The sequence below is a fragment of the Channa argus genome, chromosome 8, assembly GCF_033026475.1.
Source record: "Channa argus isolate prfri chromosome 8, Channa argus male v1.0, whole genome shotgun sequence".
NCBI classification, from domain to species: domain Eukaryota; kingdom Metazoa; phylum Chordata; class Actinopteri; order Anabantiformes; family Channidae; genus Channa; species Channa argus.
Genome location: NC_090204.1, coordinates 9075130 through 9094612, shown reverse-complemented (window position 1 = coordinate 9094612; position 19483 = coordinate 9075130). Strand labels below are relative to the sequence as shown.

Sequence of the window (19483 nt, the reverse complement as noted above, 5' to 3'; positions counted from 1 at the left end):
GCAGCTACAATATGGTCATTATACAAAAAATATTCTTAAATGCATTTACCACTCTGACAAATAGGATTCTGCATATCAAGTACTTTTCCTTTAATAGTTGCTTTGTATCTAGTACCTTTAATACAATTCTGAATGTTGGCGTTTTAGTTCCAGTGCAGGGTTTTTATAACAGATACATCTCAATCTCTCCTGCACCGCTGAACACAGTGTGTCTTTGACCAAAATATGATCTGTTTCTTGAAGCCTGTGGACACATGCATCTGCTACTTGTTACAAATTCCACAGGTTTCTCACAGTAAGGTACCACACTTTTACTGAAAACTTACAAAAAATGTTTAAAATAATTTAAAATATGAACACAGTGAACATACTTCATTTTATACTTTAACTTTAACTTTATCTTTAATGTCCTTTTTTATGAACGCCAGGGTTGTGACATACAGTTTGAAGTAGGCGACATCATCATGGTTAAAATAAGATCACTGACACCAAACACCAAGTGAAGAACTGATCAGCTGACTCCTCCTCAGCATTTAACACTTTGATGAGGCAAAATATATTTCTACCTGTGACATCAGATACATGTACCAGAATAAAAAGTACAATATTTCCCATTAAAAAGTGTTGGAGTAGATTTGTGACGTAAGACTCAGGTAAAGTATTTCAAAATGCTACCTAAGTATAACACTTAGTATCATAGTATCACACAAAATTCAGTTTGGCCACCGGCCAGTGTTTTTGCAACCTCACTTGCATCACGCAACGTTGCTCAGTGTGAAAAATAAAGCAGCCCACCTGTTGTATGCAAATTGAATAAACTTCAAAGCTGCATCTTAGCAGCGACAGGCAGAGGACAGTAGTTGTTCTTCAAAGAGCCAATTCAGATACTTTGTAAAGACTGATTTACAAGGACACGATGACGGGAGCCCCATAAACAAACTACTTGGCTTATTAGAAAGAAAACACAGTTGCTTCCTCCCTCTCTCTTCATTTTATCTTTCCTTCCTCAATCTTTCGGAACTTTGGCTCACGCAATCCTGCTCATCCTCAGCCCACCCCACCACCCAAACTGCCACACACACACACACACACACACACACACACACACACACACACACAAAGCAAAAGGCTATTTTCTGTTCTGCGCTGTTCTGATGGGATAACAGTCAGACCTGCATCAGCATGAGTCTGTGTCCATATCGCATCATCACATCGGATAAAGGAGCTAGCGTGCCTCCATCGAGATGTGTCCTGTTCCACCTGGTGGAAATGAATGGTCTTTATCAGATTACACATCTCAAACATTGCGTATGTGGGAAAGCTACACAGAACCCTTCACACAGGAGGCGTCTTTGAACACTGTGAGGAGGAAGGAGTAAAACTGACGAGCAGCTTTAGTTTGACCTGAGTGATATTCTTACATGGAAATGTTAAAGCTGAGAGCAGAGCAAGACAGTGTTTGTGCATATTACAATATCAAAATAAATGATAAACTGAAATCATAGACATCAGCAGAACATCAAGCATTTTACCATCAAAACTCAAATAATTTTAGATGTAAAGGTCAGTCCAACGCTTCAACGCACCATCTGTAAAATATCTGATATAGTACAGATGTTGGAAAGATGTAAATCTGAGTGCAACAGTTGCATGTTTTCATTTTCAGCACTGTATGGACGACTTCATAAATGTTTTGTGTGATTTGGACCAGACAAAAACAATGTCTCATCTGTCAACATAGTTACAAACTTGTTCCACTGCTCTGCTGCTTTACGTCTGTGTGTGAGGCTGCTGCACTATGTACAATATGATCCATACATACTTCATCTCAAATACAAGACTCGGGTGAAATGTGTTTTTGCTTAGTATTTGGGGAACAGCTTTGGAGAAACACACAACTAAGATCTAGAGGTTTCTTATTAGTGACCTGCACCAACATATGATCAGACCTTTTAAGTGGGAGAAAGAGTGATTCTTAGTAGAACTGTTTCCTTCATCAGAAGTTACACTCTGTTCTTCCTAAACTAACCGTAAACATATTTATAATAAGATGGTAATAATAATAATTGTTATGCATAGAACAGTTTTAGCCTTATGTTTGGTTTACAACCTCCAAAACATTCTTGCATTCTATTATCAGCTTGATACTTAATGACAATTCCTGTTTTTATAAAAACCCCACATAAACAGGATTTTGGAGTGATTAGAAGTCTGCTGCAGACATTTCTGTACAGCTTTGAAAACATGAATAAATACAGTCAGTTTTTATAAATTTTATAACCGTGCTCAAGCTTACCAGAAATTCTTATCACATGTGTAGGTCTATTTTGTGCCAAAGGAAAGAGTTGTCACTCTGTTGCTTTTGCTAATGTTTTGGGTTTTAGAAAATCTCAGAGGACAAGAAAAAGGACAATGTATTTAGAAGACAAGATGAGTAACATTGCTTGTACTATTATTATTTTCATACATGCAGTGGAGGAGTTTGGGGCCATAAACTACAATGATGCAGAGTCACTGACAACAAAACACTAGGGTTATAGTTAATTTTAATAACAAAATCGAAAACAATCAAATATTTCATAGGGATGCATTCATGTTCCAAAGATACAAAATGTGCAACATCTGCCATATTTTTACATCCAAACTGTTGTACTCTAAAAAAGTTTCGCTAAGAAGACACACAGAATAACCAAATACAGTATGAAGGAGGAATGTGGGAATCTCTTGCCAAGAGAAGCGACGAGCGTTTGGCCCCGGGTGAGTCTGAGAAAATCTCCTAATTTGCTACTTCCACATGGACCTTTGCTTTCTTCAGGGCCTGCAACTACTCATTTATTTCATTGAAATCAGTCCGCACTGGGGTGGTTTACAATTGTCACAACGAGTTTGGCATGACCTTTTCTCCTTGCTGTAAATGGGCCCTCATTGAATCTGAAGGGGGAGGTGGGGTGTAAGAGGAGGAAGGGTGGTGGGGGTCGATGCAGCGGGGGGGGGGGGGGGGGGTTGGCTGGGGGCTGATGGGGGGATTGGGTGGAAATCACAGCAGTGAAAATGGCAGTGCAGTGAAAGAGGGGCCTGATTGCATTGGGACAGCATGTGAGAGTGAGCAGCATGCTCTGCCCAATCAGAGCGACATAAGGAAAAAGTGCTCTTATCAGCCAGTAATGGCCCACTTCACAATCACGCAGGCACAAAACTGCTCTATTTAACACTGATTGCAAAACCTGCTGCCCCCCCATCTCACAACCACATGACTCCCCGAGATCGCCCTGCCACCTCCCAGCTTACAGCTAAGGCCCTTTCCTGAATGGAATTTATAATCACCCTCTTCTATTTCTACACTAATTGTTATTTTAAGAATTATTTAGTAGTGGTGAAATGTCGGCCTTGATTACTGTGTTTATTATGAGCACTGAGGGCATATCCTTCTCAGTTTCACCCGACAGGCAGTGAGTATTTAAACAGATACCTGTCTGTCTCACCTGGCTGTTCATCTTAGTATATGTTCACTTCTTAGCCTGAGAGAAACTCTGCAGTGAAGCTCTGCAAAGTGTGCTCAACTGCAGCTCTAATAATGAAACAATCTTACTGTCAATGTCTGTTTCATGATCAGTCTCCACTTTATTACAAAGGTCTCAAAACAAAAAACTTTGCACATTTCTCATTCACATCCACAGCACAATGTACTGTTGGTGATTTTTACTTGGCAAAACAAAGCATCAAGGTGTTGTTACTCTGCCCTGTTTCATTAATGCTTATTTTTTGACAGTAGCAGTGGTACAGCTTCTACCCCTTTGTCTGTCCCAGGATGAGACTTATTGCTCAGGGTATATATTTTACATGTTCATTATGTAAGAAACCTATTTCTTTCTTCAAATATGTAATTTAATGAGAATAAGAACAAAATTTCTAATAAATGTGTCTGAAAGAGCAGCACGAAATCACAGTATACCTGCATGTAGAAAATCCAGTAGGTGAAGACTCGTCTGGTGCACTGGATCTGTCTCCTGAGAGCTTCTGCCATGATCTCACATGCAGAATTCATGACATCAAACAACGTTATAAGGTCTAATGATCCATGATCATATACTTTAAACTTCAATACAGAAAAAGGAAAGTGTGGTGGTGCAGTGCAGTAAAATGTGAAATGGTTTGTATACTACTAAAGTAAATCTTAACACTTGACAGGTTTTCAGTATTAAAAAAACTAATGAGCCTGTGATGATGTGAACATGGAATTAAGTCTTAAAGTCTTTTAAAAATAAAAGAAGCCACAACAAAATACGTGACTGATAAATATTCAAATTGTAGACGAATGGACTTAATCATTTGGTGAAATGTCAAACTGTTGTTATTGGTAGGAATGAGGAAAATGGGCAACAATCATCATGCAAAGCCAAAGGAAGACACAGTTCTTTGGGGAAAAATAATAATATTAGGACAATAAATTGTTATCTATTTTTGTACTTTATTTTATGAGTAAAAAACATGGCTTTAGAACCTGCTTGTAAACTTGAGCTAGGGTGGCATTAACACATTTGCTTCTCTCCTGTTGTAATAATTAGCACGAGAGTCAACTTGGCTGTAAACATGCTGTTTACTCCACTCTGCTGTTTACTTATAGTTTGATGAATCACAATCAAATCAGTGTTGATTATCAAGTTCCACAAAAATACATTACTTTTTCTTGATGAAACTAGTACACACAATGCAAAATAAAACAAATCTGATTCAGTTTTATTCAATTTTGATCATTTGGACACAGTGATGCATGCCTTAGCTGAAAATGCATTTTCAGAATCTTTCACACATAAACTCACATTAGCATTAAAGCTATGTGTTTTGTTTTGGGTTTTTTTTTCTGGACAAGTGCAGAAATGCAAAATAAGAAATAGTGACTATTTAGTGTTCTATTATTCTTAATGTGCTCTAGGTTTCATGCATCTATATTAAAAAGATGCATTTTATGAGGTTTTGGTTTAAGTCACCTCCAGCTGGATTTTGATTCAACGTATAGTTTTGACTGTACACCAAATTTATCTTGCATAAACGCTCATATTGTCTGCTGTGGGGATGAGGGAGTGTATCTTACTAGCGTTAATGGTCTTAAAGTGTTTGAACTAATTGGGGTCTTCATTTTTGAAAAATGCTTTAACTGTTCTTATTTACTTTAGGTCAGACTAAAACATGTTTTTCATGCTCCAGTGGAAAGGCAGCTGAGACATTTCTTTATGCCAGGACAGCCCAGTAAAGATTTATTGTCCTGTATCCACCATTGTGCTGACAATTAGAGTACAACAAGCAGCCACAGCATTGATACTAGTGATCTTAATAATGTTATGAAGGACAAGGGTCAGGATGGCCACTCTGAGACATCTGCAGCTACACAGTCCCATACACAGGAAAATGTGATACACTGTGTACAGAGATAGTAGAAGTAGACAAACAATTTAGTCAGTAAAAGTATAGGTACCATCCAAAAAAAAATCTCCACTACAAGTTTTAAATCCTTTGCTTAAGTAAATTTACTAAGCAGATTATCTACATTTTACTTAAAAAGTAAAAACATTCCATTAATAAAACACTGATTTAAACAATACGGATTATGGTTAAACATGTACAGTCATAAAAAATAAGAGTCAAGGATCACTGTTGGTAAAGGTGGAGCAGATTTGAACCAGTTTATGTGCTGACAGGTGGTTAACCCATAATGATACATCAGCATTCATTAGTTCATAATAAAAAATATGTATATATTATCTTATATTAAAATTACTGTGTGGTACTAATGTTGTGGTGACTTCTGCCAAGTCCAACGTCTGATTCATAGGAACTAGTATATTGATCTGAAATGTGTCTTTAACGTTCACAAAAAAGCAGAGAACAAATCACACTTCCAAGCTTTGTCACATCCTGCGACAGAAACATGGCTCCCTTCACTGGTCAGAACTGGTACTGACAAAACATTTCCACTAGTTTAAGTAAATATTCAAAGATTATGTCTCAGACTTGTGATGCTTCAGCGCAATATCATTGAGATACTGGAACAGCAGTGAGCAAAGCCTCCACACTGAATCGTGAAAATATAAAGAAGACAAACATGTGGCCAAATATACCATTCAGTTCTGTGTGGAGTTATAATTCCACCAGAGGGCCACAGAGGACCTGGAAGCCTCAGCTCCTCCTGCAGAACTGTATTATCTGAGGTGAGAGCTGTGGGTTTTCACACTGAATCTGTGATCTTTGATGTTATTTTAGGTTGCCAGCCAGTGGAAGAAACCATTTACATTACATTTACATTTAGTCATTTAGCAGACGCTTTTATCCAAAGCGACTTACAAGTGAGGTACAAGGCAAGCAAAAATCTAAGTCAAGGAGAAAACATCAAAGCAAGGTCCTATCAGAAAAGTGTTCACAGTGCACGAGATACAGTGCAAGAGAGCAGAAAGGTTTTTTTTTTTTTTTTTTTTTATATTAAAGATTTAAGTGCATAGGAAGATGCGGAAGAGTTCAGTTTTCAGCAGTTTTTTGAATATTGGGAGAGAAACCATGCTTAGTTGTTTCTTTTAGCACATTATGGATAACACACAGTGGCAATACAAAGCAGACACAAAGAGTTGTGGCATTAGTCACATGTGCTGTGGACAGAGCCTATTATATATATTTGTGACCTATGCTGAAAAGTGTTTTAATGGGAAACCAAAATCCTCCAAGAGAAGTGTTGTTGTTTTATTTTTTGTTGTTGTTGTTTTTTGTCTATTAGCTTGGTAATAGGGATAAGTAGAGAATATTTTGGGACCTGGTAAGAGGAGCATCACTGGATCGAACGTTGACATTAGTAGCAGCTTAACTGCATTACACCGACAGTAAGTGCTCCATGAAGTATAATATTGAGTTACATTACTTGTAGTTTACTTATGTAAGATTTTGAATACAAATCTTATTGTCCGATTATAACCTGATGCCAACAGTACTCATGTATGGTAGCTTCACTTTGAGCAACATTGTTGAGACTATAAAACACCCGATAAAATCAAATAATATCCCATATGTACTTGTACTCAAGTAAGAATTTAAATGCAGGATCTTATACTTTTAATGGAGTAAAGGAAAAATATCTTGGATACTTCTTTCAGCGTTGCAGTTAAACTGAGATAAATACATAAAGTGAATTTTAAACACCAGACGAAAGATGTGCTCCTGTATCAGACATGTTCATATGTCTATGAGCGTGTGTATCTGTCTGTTTCCCTAGTTTAAATGTTAGTGGGACTCTCTCTCTCTCTTTGTCTATGTAAGGGGAAACCAGTCTTCGTCACGTGATCTCCCATGGCAACCAGTGAGTGTCATCAGTTCTGCTCTGCGAGAAGTGCAGCCTCAGTCCGGATCAGCTCAGTATTTACAGCTCTGCTGCCTAATTTGACTTCACACAGGCCCTGGTGTCTTCCAGTGAGGACCGAGTTCGGTCTGTACACGGCTTTTCTTGCCTGAATTACTTGGGGGAGATTTTACAGGGAGTGTGAGCTGAAAGCCATGAGTCACCTCAACCCAGGGTAGGTGCAATTTGGTTTTTATGTTCGAGAGTGGACTGGGGTGAAAGGTTTCAATTTAACTTTGGTACAGACTGTACTGGATCTATCCAACTGTTTCTATTTGTAGGAAACATTTTGATACATGTAGGTTAAAGCTATGTTCTACCTTTTGTTCAGCATAATCTGGACTCTTTTAAACTATAACTTCACCTATAAATAATGGAGTAAATGGCCTGTTAATATAAGTCACTTCTCATCTAGATACACTACATTATATCTTCATATTAAATATAATACATTCTCTCCTACTAAATGTGACTGCTAAAGAATAAGATTTCAATGTTCATAAACTTCATAAAAAGTGACCTATTGTAAACTATCACAAACATATATGAACTCAAACAAACATTTAATAACAGTAATATGGCATCATTCTGCTTAGGTTTAAAGTGTGCTGGATATCTTGTAATTTTACAGTCTTGTATTGTGACATAAGCATATAATTCTATTTCTTCTTTCACTACTAATAGAGTCTAAAACTAAAATAAAAACTTTAAACGGAGAAAGAAAACCCCTGAAATGCAAATGACACAGCCAGAGAAAGTCAGATATTCAATGACAAGTTTAACCACCAGTTTCCGACCAGATATCTGCAGCCAAAGCTTAAAAGCACCAGAGACAAATGAGCCAGGTGCTGAAAGAGGAGGCAGGCAGAGTTCAGTGTGCCCCTGTTTGTAATCATACACCGGTAACACACTCCATAGTTGTAAGATCCTGTTGTCTCTGACACAAACACCAGAGGAAATTAAATCTGTGTTGACAATAAAGCAGCATTCAGACAGACTGAGATGTGGACGACCTGGTATCTTGTTAATGAGGATAAGAGACACAAACACGTTGTTGTGCCTGAGTAAAGCATTTAATTAAGATTGGTTTCTTCTGTCAGCTGTAATGAAGATCTGCACTCCTGTAACACAAAAATGTTAAATTGTGTATGTGCTTGTTTTTACTGGATTTGTTTTTGCAGACTCATATCAGCCTACAACAGTCTCTCAGACAAACATCTCGCTGGATACTTCAGCAACACTCGGATCAGGAGACACCTGCAGAGAGCAGGGCTGGTACGTCAACGGAATGATGATGTGGTGTCTTCAGTGTTGTGTTTAGAAATTTTGGGTGGGAGAGAATTTTATAACTTACAGCTGCACATAAAGTACACGTGGAGGGTTTTAGATCAAAACATGTCAAAAATAAATAGGTTTAAAAATTAATCTTGTAGGAAGTCGGATGGTCCCTGCTGGGTGTAGATTTGTGACCTCAGTTTTTGAAAAATCCTGAATTTACTCATCACTACAGCGAAAGTCCCTCCCTGAGCAAAGCTGCCTGAAAAAGCAAATCTCGGTTATGTGGCATTATTTTACAGACCTGCACAAAGTATCAGCTGATGGTGATCTCCGTTTGAAAACATTGTTACCAGTCTCCAAAAAAGCTATATTGATTGAAACCTACTAAAAGGATTGTTGTTATTAGATCACTAGGAGTGGGCGTATTGTTCCAGACAAAGAGTACAGACACAGGCTGATCCAGCGAGCTCACCAGAGACACGTGAGAGAATGCCTGGCCCAGGCCATTTTCCACAAGGTGCTGGAGATGGAGGTGGGAGGAACACAATTTTCAGAGACCAAAAAAAAAACCACCCTGTTGACTAATATAAATATATAATAAGTGCTGCTCCTTACATAATAAATGATGCTAACTAGCTCTGTGCCCCCCCTCCCATATAGCGCCTCCATCAAATAGAGATCAGAAGAAAACTGGAGGAGTTTGCAAGGAGAGAAAGAGTGCACAGGATCAAGGTACATTTTTTGCTTTTGAACACTGGTTTGTCTTCTTTTATAAACTATGACTCATAAATGGTATGAAAGATATAATGGCAGCCAGAATTGGAGAGAGTTCATTTACAAATAGTTTTTTGATCCTTGTTGTCTATGAGGACAAACAGGATTCAGTCGGTATGAGGGAATTTACATATATATATAGGGGCATGAATTGTTTAGTAAACCCTAAATCAATACATTCTAGTCTGGAATAAAACTGATGGTCTTGTTTGAAAGGTGGAGCGCTCTAAAAGGTATGAAGAAGACATCATCCAGATCCTGTCTCCTCGCCCACCCACCGGTACAAGGGGTATCCCAAAGCAGCACTCTGGGCCGGAGGGGGAGCACTCTGAATCATCCGAGTCTGTGAGTCAAAACGACAGAAGATTGAGTTGGTATTCTTCTAACTTCATATTTAATATGCTGTCCCCTTTGAGTGACACAAGCACCATCACTGATCCATCAGAAACGTAAGAACCATTGAGTTCCTTCATTTTTTTTCGACCTAAATTTGACATTTAATCACAGTGTCTTCGTCAGGCAAACAATGCCAGGAGATAGTTTTTAAAAAATGTCGATGAGATGTTTCAATTAAAATATGATGACATTTAGGGCCATTATTAACTTAAAACACAAGTAGTGTAATCAGCTCAATGAAACCTTACAAGTGTCTTACAAGATTAAAATTGAGATTTTCATTTGAATTCTTCTGTGCCCTCATCAGTAGAAATATTTTTATTGTCTGAAAAAAAAAAGAAATTCAGTATCCATCCAACTTTGGTCAAAATCAGACAGCTGATAAGTGGTGTGATGTATTGGTGTTTGTACTGGACAGATGTTGGCATTTAATTAAAGGAATAGTTAATAATTTTCTGAAATATTTTATAATTAGATTGATACCTCATATCTCATGTTTGTGCAGTAAGTCTGAAGCTAAATGCAGCAACCAGTTAGGATATCTTTGTATAAATAGGAGACACAGCCTAAATCTGTCGGAATGTAACACAACCAGCTTTCAAGCAAATCTACAAGTTTTATGTGATGTTAGTTGCAAAAATACAAGGTTTTTTATATGGGCTGATGTTTCTTGTTGTTTCTTGTCTGAATGCTGAGCTAAACTCGCAGGCTGCTCACTCCAACAGATTAATTTACTGGGCAGACATAAGAGTGTTACCAATCTTTTCATCTAGCTCTCAGCAAGAATCTATCTTGCAATACCTGAAACTTTAACTTAAAGAGCATCTGTCTGTAATGTAAATCATTATCACTGCATGCTGATAGCTGACAAGTTTACACAGACACTTAAGTCTGACATCCTGTCTCAGCTGCTGTTTGCTCTAAGTGCAGATCAGAGAGCTTTAAGGAAAGCAGACAGATTAGATTAATGTTATCTTTAAAAAGATAGTCATAGACCTTGATGCCAGGGTAAATAGAGCTGGTAATCCTGTTATTAATGTCTGTGTTTACACTGAAATATCTCCCTGCTGAAGTCTCACACCCATCTCACACTTTATCAGTTTTAGACTTGTTTAAAATGTCGAAAAGTTGGCAAAATGTTTTAAGGCAATTCTGGGAACATTACTAATGTATATTTTGCACATTTTAACTGTGTCACCCATCACAGATTCCAACAATAATGTGAAATTTTAATGAAGCTGGAAACTTGCCGTAAGGATAACTGAGAGCATGTTATGCAGATGAACTGCAGTTGACCACAGTAATACAAAGAAGGATGCTGACAGGTTTGCACAGAGGAACCATAGTGTGTGTAATTACTAGTTTGTCTGTTACGTGTGCTACAGCCGGGATCATCTCGACCCAACACGGCTCCGGGGAAGATGCAGAGACCAATGCGTCTGAAGCCGATCCACAGCAGTGCCGTGGCTTCACTCAGATGCAGCTCCCCATACAAACGCCTCGAGTCTGCCAAAGAGAATGATAAGCTGTTCACCTGCACTGTGAGACTTTATTAAACATTTTGGACTGTTTTAGGTTTTTCTGTAAAGAAAAATCATTTATTTTAGGCGCAATATTTTCATCTTATCATCAATGGTAACTACATTTTAGAAATGTAAAAACCTGAGTGAAATGCAGCGTGGCTACTTGCTTAGGAAATAATTATGTTCAATATTAAAAGCAAACATCAAAAATCCAAAGTTTTGAATCCCACGATTCAGTGCACAAACGATAAACCCTTGTCTCCACAATCAATCATCAATCTGCTGCAACGTGAACCCTGACATGTTTTACAAATTCTCTCCCAGATGGACAAGGACTCTCGAAGACGTTTGACCACACTGGAGGCTTCTCAGGGCGTATCACCCTACTGCCTTCCAGTCATTAACAACTTTGTCACTCCAGTGCCTCCAGCTACAAAGAGGAAAGAGACTGGGGGGAAGGTCACTGCCAGTGGGACAATCAGAGGACGCAGGCTGCGCCCTGCCACAGCCTCCAGTGGACCTGACATCAATGAGGTCTTCATGTCTCTTCATCTTAGTGGTTTACCTGCAAAAAATAAAGTGATATTACTATAATTTTTATTCTATACATCTGTATATATTCTGTGGGGGAAGCACGGTCATGGAGTTGTTAGCGCTGCCACCTCACAGCTAGAAGATCCCTGATTCAAACCACAGCTAGCTGTGGCCTTTCTGTGTGGAGTTTGTTGTGTTGTTTTTGCTTGTATGGTTTTCCTCTGGATACTTGGTTCCCCCCCCCACAGTACAAAGGGGGACTCTCTGTGTTGCCCCTGACAACTCTCGGCCAATGACAGCTGGGATAGGCTCTAGCACGCTGTAAATGCCAACAGGATAAGTTGTTTCAGACAATGGATAGATGCGTATATTCTGTTTATCAGCCATGTCATAGTGACTTAAAATGTAAATTCCTTAACTGGATTAAATTAAATCAAACGGGCTAAAATCTGATTCTTTTTACACCCAGGACCCCCCCATGCTGAGGAGCTCTGTGCACCAGAGCAAAGTGTGTGTGAACATGGTGTACTTTGGCAAATCGGTGCACCTTTCCCATGACCTGACTGAGATGAGGGATGAGGTCAAAGTGTTTCAGCAGCACTGTGGAGGAGAGAACCTGTGTGTGTACAAGGGCAAGCTCCACGAGGGAGGTCAGTGTTTCAAACTGCAGCTGTCTTTGGCAGATGTGAATGTACATCTACGTAAAGCATAGGAAAGCATATGACATCTTCAATCTTTCTTTTAGAAACTTTCCAGTTCATTTCAAGGCGACACAGAGGTTTCCCCTTCAGCTTGACTTTCTTCCTGAACGGGCTGCAGGTAGAGCGACTGAGCTCCTGCTGTGAATTCAAACACAGGAAAGGCTCCAGACTTGGTGGCAGGCATGGACACTTTGGCTTCTCCAGCGTAATGGGGGCCTGTCCCTGCTACAAGTATGTGTCTTTCTACAGCCCAATGTGTCTCTAACAAAATCAAAAAAGCAAATATTTTCTGAAAATATCAAATTATTCTTTCAAACTCACCTCTTTAATATTTTATTTACCCATTTTGCAGATGCATCATAGCAATGGGGCTGGACAAAAAGCCCATACCTCCACCAAACAGGGTCAAAGAGGATGAAAGAGTTGGTCATCAAAGAGAGGAATCAGTCACCAGCCCTAAAGACGCCCCTGAGATGGAAACAGAGATGACTGGGGAGGATGCTGCCTCCCATTCAGACTGTGAAATGAGCGAGCAACAGGATATGGAGACGCAAGTCAAAGAGGAAACAGCAGCTGAAGAAAAAGTCAGAAATGGTAAAATGGCTGAAACATGAATGTGTTATTATAAAATAAATCAATATGCCAGACTCTTCTATACAAACTATCTCAATGAATGTGCTCTCTCTTTACACTAAGATTATGAAGAAGACTTTGAAGCAGATGACGAGGGCCCCACTGAAGAGTGTGAGGCAAAAGAAAAGAAACCAGCGTCTCCATCCAGTGAAGCTGAGAGGCAGATTAGAGAGACAGATGTCTCTGACACTGAAGACAATGAGAAGGGCGGTAGGTATAAAGCTCACAGTTTCATTCAAGTATTGCATAAGAAAAAAATAACTGAGAGTAAGGTGGCATTTCATCACACATAACTGATTCATTTGAAAACACTGGCAACTGCATCTTTCTTGTACAGAAGGCATAAGGTCTCGTTCAGGGTCCAGTTCTTCAGGCAGCACACGGGAGGAGAGTGATGGTGATGCTGAAGTCACAAAAGACTCCAGAGAGGTAGAGACAGCAGAACAACCTGAAGAGGTCGAACAAGATGAAGCTGTTGCACCACCAGAAGAGGGAGACAAACCAAATCCAGAAGAAGCTCTTAAAGAATCAGATTTACAGGAAAGTGTGGGAGACAGCAGTGAGATCAACATCTTTGACACCAGCTTCCCCTCAGCAAGTGAGAATCAGCAGACTGAAGACATCTCGCGAGATAGAGAAGGTGAAAAAGCGGTAGACAAGGGCAAACGGGAGGATGAACAGGAGAGGGGTGAGTATAAACCAGCAGATACAGCTTCAGTGGAGCTGTCGCCTGACTGAGAATATGGATCAGTCCATCTTTTATGGAGATTTTTCCACTATTATCACAACAGGGGCTGTAGTTAAGACCAGTTCGTGTGTCCATGTCAGTATCACTTAAAGGCTGAAAAGGCTTGTATGTTTCAGCCCCTACTTCAACTTAATAATAACTGTCACAGCACTACAGTGTTGTTAGTATGTAATGTTTAAAATTATTCTGATGTTTCTTCATTAATAGTGGAAAAATTACTTCTTTTTCATTTTATTTTTTTCATTTTTATCTGTGCAGTGATCAGATTTTTTGGTAAAAAAAAAATCTACTTCATTGAGTTAAGTTTTTAGTGGTTAGATAGGCTTATAAATACAAATTCTATAGTGTTTTTAAGGGAAAGAAAGTCTTGTTTAACTTCTGTTTGTAATTGCTTTGTAACTGTTTCTTGTCTTAAAGCTGCACTGTGTAGTTTGGGGTAAAATTAGTAAGGTTGTGAAAAAAAAGTGTAGCTAAGGAGACAAAGCGTAAAACCCTCAGGGGGTGAGGCTGCAATCAGAAAAGGAGGAGAAAGCTGCAAGACATGTAAAAATACATGTATTTACATAGTGCACACACTCCCACAAAATCTAAGCATTTCAAAAAGCACAAAATACAGTATGCAGCTGTGAAGAGCTGCTGAATATTCATATATTGTTAGTACCAAAACAATTCTACTTATGCATTGCAAGCAGATACTTTTCTTACTGGATGTAAGATGGCTGAAGGTTTAAAAGTCAAACCTCTGTGGAAAACTTGGAAATGATCAAGAGACACAAAAAGTGATCATATGTAAATTAAGAAGAAATGTTTAAAGCTGCAGTATGCAACTTTTTGCAAATGTTTTTTAGTAGAAATCTGTTAGTTATCTTATTGTTCAGAGGTGCAGTTGATACCTTCCATGAAGTCAGACTTACACAACAAGGCTGGTTCTGACCAGAGAATTTCAACAATATCTGCTTGATAGATCTATATTCCTTTCTGCAGCTATTCTTCATCTTTTAAAATATGCTTTGTGCCTCAAGATTGCAGCAACATTGTGGAGTAGCATTGACTTACCATTTGAAGTGTAAACGTCAAATGGTTATTCCAAGCAAAGAGGAGCTTCCCCAAAGTCAAATCATTGTGAGCAGTGTGTTTGTGTCAGTGTGTCTCCAAACTTTGTGTGTCTCTAAGTTTTCTGATTATTTCCAGATTCACATGAGAAACATTCACACAGATTTTTGAATCCCACTGTGTGCTTAGAAAATGGATCATTTTAGTGAAACTAAAACTCTACTCTATTATTTCCACATCAAAACTGTGTTTTTTTCCACAAAAAAGGTTTGTGCGAAAGTTAGCTTTTTTTTTATCATCTTGAGTTTCAGAATCGCATTCTATACAATACAAGTTTAGAGTAGGAAGTCTTAGAAGTTTGCATTGTGTTTCCATTTTGGTTGTGTAATGGATTGCCCTTTTTGTGCATGTGTTTTTTTTTTCCTTTCTGTGTATCTTTATTATCATTTTGCATGTTGTGTTGTTTGCACCTGGAAATATTAAAGATGATGAAATTAAATGTTTTGTTTTTATCTGTAAGTTTCTTTATTGTGTCTGTTTCATCAGTGTGTCTGTATTGTTCAAATAGTCCTGTGGTTATTTTAACATTTGGTAATCATGCATCACCGTGAGTGACTTCATCTTCATCCTGTGCTTGTGGAAACATATCAATGCATGTGTCATGTCTTTCTTTCCAAAGCCAAATCTGTGCAGGAGAAGCTCGCAGAAGCAATATTTAAGGAGTCACATTGTAGTTCTGAGCCAGAACTGAGTGATACCAGTACAGAGGAAGAGGAAGAGGCCACAACTAAAAGTCAGAAACAGGACAGTAATGGTACAAGATTTCCATTTTAATTAGAGGAGTTCCCTAGCTAGACAACTATTGCATAGACGTCATTTAGCTAAACAATTTCTAATTTGTATTTTCAGATGCAGTTTCAGAGAAATCTGTTACATTTACTGAGCAGGAGCAGACCCTTGAAGATACAAAATTTAAAGAAGTTGTTCTTGATGAGGATGAAGGGGTTCAGGAGCAAGATCAGACGTCTGAGCCAAACGAAAAGTTTGAAACTGAAAAAGAAACCATTGGAACATATGCTGAAGATGAAAACACTGCATCAGAAGTAGAAGCAGGGGTCAATGATAATTCAGAGGACACAGGTGCAGAAGGTGCTGATGAGAAAATGACAGATGACGACAAAATTTTAGAAAAACAGGAAGATGCTGAACTTAAATCCATTGATACTGATGCTGCACAAGAAGCTGACGAAAATGAAGAAACAACTGCATCGGTAGAAGAAACTGTCACACAGCCGAATGAGATGGGGCAAGGGGCAAAAAGCAGTGAGGAAGATGAATCATCGTTACCAGACATGAATAAAGAGACTGATGAGACAACAGTGGCAGATAATGCGGAGGCGGCAATGACAATGGAGATGAAAGCAGAGCCCTCAGAGGAGCAAGAGACCCTCAGCTGTGAAGAGGCTCTGGTAACCGACACAGACGAGAGGCAGCAGGAAGACAGCAAGGGCACAGCTGCAGCATCAGAAACAGAAGTCTCCGCAGAGAATTCAAGCAACTCATCACAGGAGAGCGCAGACACTATGGTGGAAAAAACAGCAGATTTACGCGAGGACAATGCAAAAGATGAGGGCAGTACGGATGATAATAAAGAGGAGGAAGCACATAAAGTGTTAGCAGTGGAGGATGAGGGTGAAAAGGAGATGTGTGAGTTGGAAAAGGAGCAGAGAGAAAAGTCTATGGAAATAAATGATGCGGTAAAGAAGGAGATATGTGAGGAAGAAAGTACAGAAGAGGAGAGGCAAAAAAATCCAGTTGAAATAGGAGAAGCTGAAAATATTGAGGAAAAAGAAAAATATGAAATGGAGAAAGAGGAGAATGATGAAAGTGAAACAAAAGAAAGGATAGAAAATGAGGACATTACAGAGGGTATAAAAAATTATTCAGACACAGAAGGACAGATAAATGAAGAGACAGCTAAGGAGACATTTGATGAGGAAGATACACATGTGAATGAAGAGAAACCTTGTGAATCAGAAAAAGATGCACATAATGAAACTGTCAGAGATAAAAATGACGAGGAAGAATCTGAAGCACAGGGAGCCACAACTGCTAAAACTAATGATGGCGAAGGAACAATTGACCCAAAGACAGCTGCTGATGAAGCAAGGAGTGATGAAGCAGGAAAGGAAGAGAAAGATGAGAGTGAGAGAAAAGCTGAACGTGAATCTGTGAAAAACGATGATGAAAAATCTGAAGAGAATGAAATTATAACTGATAACCAGGAAAGAGACATTTATGAGACTACTGAAAAACCTCACAAAGGTGCACATAGAGAGAAAATATCTAATGAAACATCAGAGGATGTCTGTGACATTGAAGCAGCGGATGGGACGAAAACAACTGAAGAGACTCTAAACAACACGATGGAGTCTGGAGACGTTGAGAAAGAAACTGAGGGAGTAGATAAGAACGATGAACATGGAGAAAATGATGCAGAAAATAGGGAGGTTTCTACAGCGATCGACAACAAAACTCATGAGGATGAGGCAGAGGCTCCAAACAAAAAAGATCTGAGAATAACAGAGTACATCGAAGTTACAAGAAAAATAAAGGAACCCACTGAAGATAAGAGGTCAGGGGTGAATGCAGCAACTCTAGAGTCTGGACATGATGCTGAGGAACATGAAGATGAGAAGATAGACCAGGCTTCTGAAACAAATGTAACACAAAGTGAGGCTAAGGAGGAAGATGCAGGTGTGGACAACCAAGATGAATCGGTTCAAAAAGAGTCAGAGGAGGAGACAGCTGGTACCGAGCTGAAAGAGGAATCTAAACCAGATGACCTAAATGCAGACAGAGAGGACGGGGGAGAAAAAAAACAAGATGAAAATGCCAACGTGGAGCCGAAACAGTCTTTCAAAGCCATAGACAATTTAAATGATACAGTTCAGTCCACTGCAATGTCTGACTCTCAGCCTGACAACCAACAACATGTTAATAAAAATGATGTTGGTGCCAATGACTCTGCTGCTGATAGAGAAAATGGAGCAGACACAGAGGAGGCGAGCAAGGCCTCTGAAGAAGGAGGAAGTGTTCTGCACAAACCTCAACCACAAAACAAGGAGGTTGCAGAAGAGAGCATTGTAATTGGTGAAGTAACTCCAAGAGAACACAACACAGACATGGTAACAAACTGGGTAACTATGCATCAAACTGCAAAGTTCTTCGAGACATTTGTTGAACCTTTAGAAGACCTGAGGGAGGAGACTTTAGACACCCCTGTATCGACCTCAAGTAAAGAAGCAGTGCAATCTACAGAACTGCTGACGTCAGAGAGTCCACTGAAGGTGGGAGAAATGTCTGAAAATGAAAAAAAAGATGAAAATGATCCAAGAACAGAAACAGAGGTAAGAGCTGTAGAGTCAGACTCTGAAGGTGATGCCAAAGAAACACTCCAAGAGGAAACTGAGGTGAACAACTTTATACCAAATCCAGAGACTGAAGAAAATGACAAAGAGTCTATAAATGGACAGGAAATGAGTTCAGAACACAAAGGAAACAGGGCATCTCTTGAGAAAAACCAGACACACAATGATATTATCAAAACCGAAGTGGAGTGTGTTGGAGATACTCATCAGTCAGCAGCTAGTGTTAGAGCTGAGAGTGTGACAGAGAACAAAACCGAAGAGAAAACTACTGATAATGTTCCAGACTTGAATTAAGAACAAACTGAAGCTATGGCAGAGGATCTTGAGCATTCAACGAGTCCCAGTAGAATGAAAGATACCGAAGTGACGTGGGAAAAAACAGATGAACAAAGTCAAGAAGTTACAGAAATAACTGATTTTACAACATCCAAATCAGACGATGGAAGCCAAGTAGAGTTACTCAACGGAGAGATCCAACCAAAATCATCTGATGGGAGCATCAGGGGAGACCGAAGAGATGCTCAGCTCATCAAACCCTCTCTCAGCAAAGCCAGACTGAGCAGTTTGTCAGTGGATGAAACTTTGTTTGGCCACAGTTCATACACTATGTTGAGTTCGGCCATGACTGAGAGTGGACATTAATGCTGCACAACTTAGGCGCTGGCACTAAGGTACAGTGACACAACTTTATTTTTATGCATTTTTATTTCAAAGGGAGACGTATCTGAAAGCAAATCAATTATTTAAGTTCATAAATTATTTAAAATGTTTTCAAAAACTAAGTTAAAACTAAATAAAACCGAAATAGTATACAATACAAATAGGATCCAATCCTGTTTGTTTTTAGAAATCAGATGGCACTAGATGTCTGTTGAGGATGATTTTAGTTTTGACAGGCGCCCTCAAGTGTTTTGTGGTTTCTGTTATTAGATTAGAATACAGCTTTAAAAGTCTACTTCCCTAAATCATCAAAAAGAAGGAGTTTTTACCGCTACATAAAATGTTTACAATACAGCATATCTTTCTGTTGTCTG

At 39.0% G+C, this 19483-nt stretch overlaps 1 protein-coding gene across 1 annotated transcript; it reads left to right on the top strand.

Moving 5' to 3' along the window:
• The first annotated feature begins 7339 nt into the window (after positions 1 to 7339).
• Positions 7340 to 18888, top strand: erich3 (glutamate-rich 3). Its single transcript, XM_067513685.1, has 14 exons — positions 7340 to 7553; positions 8560 to 8653; positions 9063 to 9188; positions 9317 to 9388; positions 9647 to 9775; positions 11212 to 11367; positions 11674 to 11883; positions 12353 to 12533; positions 12629 to 12815; positions 12937 to 13178; positions 13281 to 13427; positions 13555 to 13905; positions 15698 to 15832; positions 15928 to 18888. Exons 1-14 carry the CDS (start codon positions 7534 to 7536, stop codon positions 18741 to 18743), a joined length of 4866 nt encoding a protein of 1621 aa, XP_067369786.1. The 5' UTR covers positions 7340 to 7533; the 3' UTR covers positions 18744 to 18888.
• The last annotated feature ends 595 nt before the right edge of the window (positions 18889 to 19483 follow it).

What these genes read in the sequence shown, in the direction of transcription:
- erich3 (XM_067513685.1), top strand. Translation starts at nt 7,534, where the DNA reads ATGAGTCACCTCAACCCAGG. An exon ending in ATGAGTCACCTCAACCCAGG is followed by an intron (nt 7,554 to 8,559) that starts GTAGGTGCAATT and finishes TTGTTTTTGCAG; the next exon opens with ACTCATATCAGCCTACAACA. An exon ending in GGGGCCTGTCCCTGCTACAA is followed by an intron (nt 12,816 to 12,936) that starts GTATGTGTCTTT and finishes CCCATTTTGCAG; the next exon opens with ATGCATCATAGCAATGGGGC.